At 43.4% G+C, this 4618-nt stretch overlaps 2 protein-coding genes across 2 annotated transcripts in view; one reads left to right on the forward strand and one right to left on the reverse strand.

Moving 5' to 3' along the window:
• The window catches only part of SLC30A4 (solute carrier family 30 member 4), an 18251-nt gene extending 18188 nt beyond the window's left edge, over window positions 1–63 (reverse strand). Inside the window, exon 1 of the mRNA XM_009276605.1 lies at window positions 30–63. Within this exon, the coding sequence (XP_009274880.1) occupies window positions 30–63 (34 nt within the window). The remainder of the gene's footprint in view (window positions 1–29) is intronic.
• A 3095-nt stretch (window positions 64–3158) lies between these two features.
• BLOC1S6 (biogenesis of lysosomal organelles complex 1 subunit 6) overlaps window positions 3159–4618 on the forward strand; it is an 8846-nt gene continuing 7386 nt past the window's right edge. Inside the window, exons 1-2 of the mRNA XM_019471317.1 lie at window positions 3159–3172; window positions 4118–4175. Of these exons, the coding sequence (XP_019326862.1) occupies window positions 3159–3172; window positions 4118–4175 (72 nt within the window). The remainder of the gene's footprint in view (window positions 3173–4117; window positions 4176–4618) is intronic.

Below are 4618 nucleotides of genomic sequence, written 5' to 3' on the forward strand. Positions count from 1 at the left end.
CGTGCTAGGCCGACGGGCTGTTCCCGTACCTACGCGCGTTTGTGTTCGGCGGATAAACGTCATGCGAGGTAGACTTTTAACTGCGAGAGCCGTAAAATCCAAATATGATCTGCTGATAGACAAGCAGCTGTTTTCAGGTACACTGGAAGCCTGAACTGCATAGTTGCGTGCTCTGGCTTCGAATTTCGAAAAGTCACAAGTTCGCGGCGTGTGGCTATTTTTTTCTTTCTCTCCCCGTCAAAGGCACAGTGCTTTACGCTGTTCCCAGTAACTCCCGTTAGGGCAGTGTCGTAGGGAGTCACACGCGCCTTTCTGAACATTCCTTAAAGGATGTGGGGAGAAACAAACCTCAGAGGCCCTGCTGTTGTGGAATTCCTTTCATAACTCTGCTCTAACTTAAAAGTAATTAGATTTTTGCCTTTATTAATCCCGTTGAGAGGTTATTCCCCCTCCTCGCTGGTCTGATTACTAGAAATACTCTTCTGACTTCCAGCCTACAACTATTCAGGGCCAGTTAGTACCCATGGCCAAATTTTGTCACTGCGTCAGTGAGTTTCCCGAGTCATAAACATTTCTGGAAAAACACGCCCACCTGAGGGAAAGCACATACCCTGTTTTTTGACCTGGTTGAAGGAAGTTACCGAGTAAAGACCAGAGAGTTGGGCAGAACTGCTAGATCTTGGAGAAAGGCACTCCCTTTCCCGTCAAGGGCCGATAGCAGATTCTGGCACGCACCGGGGCGGCGCGGCAGGACACGGAGGGAGCCCCTTCTTGGAACAGGCCCTGCAGGAGGGGAGTCGTGCGTGGTAAACTGGCCTTGGGTGGAGATTGCTTATTGTTGTTCTCCATAATGATGTCCAAAAATAAACAGTATTATGCTTTGTCTGAGCTCCCTTGCCACTTTACAATGTGGCTGCTGTCCTGAGCACGTAATCTCAAGTTATTCTCCCTCAGGTGGCTAAAGAGGTGCCATCCCCGGCCCTCTCACCCACATCATGGCTGCCCCAGCAGGGTTATCAGCACAATTGTTTTGGGGCCAGACGGTGAATTGGGTCCCTGAAATGGGCCAGAATCAAAAAACACATACTGGAGGGGGTTGGGATATATATGTATGTGTAAGCAGAACTGCTTCCGTAATCACAGCTCACCTAGACATCCATTTGACAACTGAGGGGGCAGCGAACAGTGTGGGAGTCAGGATGAGCAGTCAAGGCTGGGAACCCGTTAAGCCAGCCTTGCTGCCTAGGGAAACGCTCCCGGCTGTGTTCCGGTTCAGCCATTCTTCGTGTTTTTGTTCTCCTCTCTGGGTGATTTAACTCGCTTCGTGTTTCACCAGTTTCAACACTTGTACCAGCAGAAGTGAGCCAGGGCACACAGGCATGAACGACTAGCCGGGTAGGAGCTGCCAAAACAGCTGCTTGTAAAGCTCTTCTTAAAATGTTGGGCTTTGTGTTGGGGGGTTGAAGAACAGGCTCGTGCTCCATCCTGCTGCCCCTCCTACAGGGACAGAAACTTTTAGCACTCACGAGGGGTAGTAAGTCGGAGGGACTTAACACCCTAAAACAGTGCACCAAGGCTGGCTGGTTTGGCTTTTGCTCAATAACTAAGACCAGATTGTCTGAAGTTTTGTCAAATCAAGAACCAACTCATACGTTGTCAAGATGAACCTCTGCTGAACACAGCCTTTTGTAACAGCCTGTTACACTCCACTTCTTTATTATGACAGCCAAGGCTGTACTCCCTCTATAGTCTTGTTTACTTAATAAGGACAGAGAGTCTTTAAAAAGTTACCTATTAATGTGAAATATTTCCTTTTCATACTGTCATCCCTGAAGTCATACAGCACTTTCAAAGCTGATGGTTTAAAACATACTACTTGCTATACAATTCAAGCAAACTTAGTCTATCTTTACTCAGATTTCTAGGGCGGGGGGGGAGAGGGGGGGAGGTTACTGTATATGTAGCTGCTTATATCAGTTACAATAAAATCCAGAATGTGTAGGTGACAATGTTGCATTAAAAGTTTCTGAACACAATTGCCACAATATAAAATGAAAAGGAAACGTGATTATTTGCCGTTACAGTGCAACATACATAGGCATTTGTCTTGCCAGTAGTTTGAAATTTAACAGCTTCCCAGCATATGAGCCTGCAATCTTGCTGGGAGGGTAAGACCTCAGCAAGAAAGCTAGAAAGTTGTGTACAAACTCTGGGCAAGCATCTGGAGATAGAGAGTAAGTGTCAAATTGCTGTAGGATGAGGAGCAGCAAGTAAGTGCAGGAATACAACAGAGGACTGTAAGAGAACAGGAGAGAAAGAAAGGAAGCGTACGAGGATATTAAACGCAGATTTAAAATGAAAGGAAACGTTATTATTTGCCGTTACAGTGCAACATACATAGGCATTTGTCTTTAGTTTGAAATTTAACAGCTTCCCAGCATATGAGCCTGCACTGCAGCTGGGAGGGTAAGACCTCAGCAAGAAAGCTAGAAAGTTGTGTACAAACTCTGGGCAAGCATCTGGAGATAGAGAGTAAGTGTCAAATTGCTGTAGGATGAGGAGCAGCAAGTAAGTGCAGGAATACAACAGAGGACTGTAAGAGAACAGGAGAGAAAGAAAGGAAGCGTACGAGGATATTAAACGCAGATTCACGAACATTGTTGCCCATGGACGGGTAGAAGAGCCATCAGCTAAAGAGTCTAGGCTCTTCATAGTCTCCTTTGGGTAGCTCTGTTGCTGTGTAGGGACTATAAATCCAATTCAGCTCATCTACAGAGATGTCCTCGGCATGATTTTCTGATTAAATGAAGCCGTTTCATTGTACGGCTCCATGGGTTATGGAGTTTGTTGTTGCGTAGTATCTTGTTTTTAGATAACAATGGCAATAAAATCCAGAATGTGTAGGTGACAATGTTGCATTAAAAGTTTCTGAACACAATTGCCACAATATAAAATGAAAAGGAAACGTGATTATTTGCCGTTACAGTGCAACATACATAGGCATTTGTCTTGCCAGTAGTTTGAAATTTAACAGCTTCCCAGCATATGAGCCTGCAATCTTGCTGGGAGGGTAAGACCTCAGCAAGAAAGCTAGAAAGTTGTGTACAAACTCTGGGCAAGCATCTGGAGATAGAGAGTAAGTGTCAAATTGCTGTAGGATGAGGAGCAGCAAGTAAGTGCAGGAATACAACAGAGGACTGTAAGAGAACAGGAGAGAAAGAAAGGAAGCGTACGAGGATATTAAACGCAGATTCACGAACATTGTTGCCCATGGACGGGTAGAAGAGCCATCAGCTAAAGAGTCTAGGCTCTTCATAGTCTCCTTTGGGTAGCTCTGTTGCTGTGTAGGGACTATAAATCCAATTCAGCTCATCTACAGAGATGTCCTCGGCATGATTTTCTGATTAAATGAAGCCGTTTCATTGTACGGCTCCATGGGTTATGGAGTTTGTTGTTGCGTAGTATCTTGTTTTTAGATAACAATGGTAATGTTAGTATTGATTTTGCACGACTCCTTGAAATTAAATATTTAGACCAGCAGGTAACTGTGCTTTTTGTTAGTTTAACAAAATGTTTATGTTCCTTATTTCAGGGTTCACTTAACTTCCTTTTCAAACATCTTCTTCTCTTAGAATAAAACCTTACCTAATCCTTCACAGGATAATGAACTTGGTAGTGCACTTGGGAAATAGCTACCGTGAAACGGAGAACATTTTGTAGAGGAAAAGGGACAAGAGAGGCTTCCCATCAATCTCTTTTTTGGAGCATTTGGGTTGATAAATAGTTAAATTTTAACTTGTCTAGAAAAACAGATACCAATTTTATATTCCAATCCTTAGTCTATTTCTGCAAGACGTGGGAGGGCCTGGAACAGGCAAAGCAGGAGCACAAATCTGAAACGCCCACATCTCAAGTGAGACTATTTCAGAGCGATTCTCTCACTCGTTCTTACTAGAAATTCCATCTGGAAGCTGAGAAGTCTTTCCCAGTGAAGCTTTCAAAAAAAGTTTCTTTTCTTCCCACTGAAAGAAACTTTTAGGTAAAATTGCTACCCAGTTGTAATTCAGAGTTTGATTCGAGTCTGGTTAAGTTAATGGACAAGTTCCTGTTGTTGCAGTCTGGCTTCAGACCAGGCCTTTGATGCTTCTTTTTTAAAGCAAAAGAAAGAAAAACGGGTAAGTTTTTAATCTGATGACAGAATAGTGACATAATTGTGATCAATGGTTAATGAGAATATACATATGAAGAAAAATATAAACGAATTTGCAACAATCCTGTTGTTAAAAGCGTCGATTTTAAGGATGACAGACCATCTCAGAAGTCCATTTTTTGCCTCGGTCTGTTTCTGGAAAGCGTTGGTGGGACTACCTGGATTTAATTTAATCTTGAAGGTTTGGGGGTTTATGGAAATACTGCATTCAAACACCTCCCGAGTGGTCCCTTCATTGGTTTCTTTCCGTAGCTGTGCCCGCCTTTCCTGAAAAGGCCCCTAGAGATAAAAGAGAAAAAAAGAATATAAACCCTACCGCACCATATAAAAGTGCTTTTTCATCAAAAAATTTTAAAAAATATATACTTGCAAGCTGTTATTACTCTTACAGGCTGGGGGGGGGGGTGA

Source organism: Aptenodytes forsteri, unplaced genomic scaffold (assembly GCF_000699145.1).
Source record: "Aptenodytes forsteri isolate BGI_AS27 unplaced genomic scaffold, ASM69914v1 Scaffold1, whole genome shotgun sequence".
In the NCBI taxonomy this organism is placed as follows: domain Eukaryota; kingdom Metazoa; phylum Chordata; class Aves; order Sphenisciformes; family Spheniscidae; genus Aptenodytes; species Aptenodytes forsteri.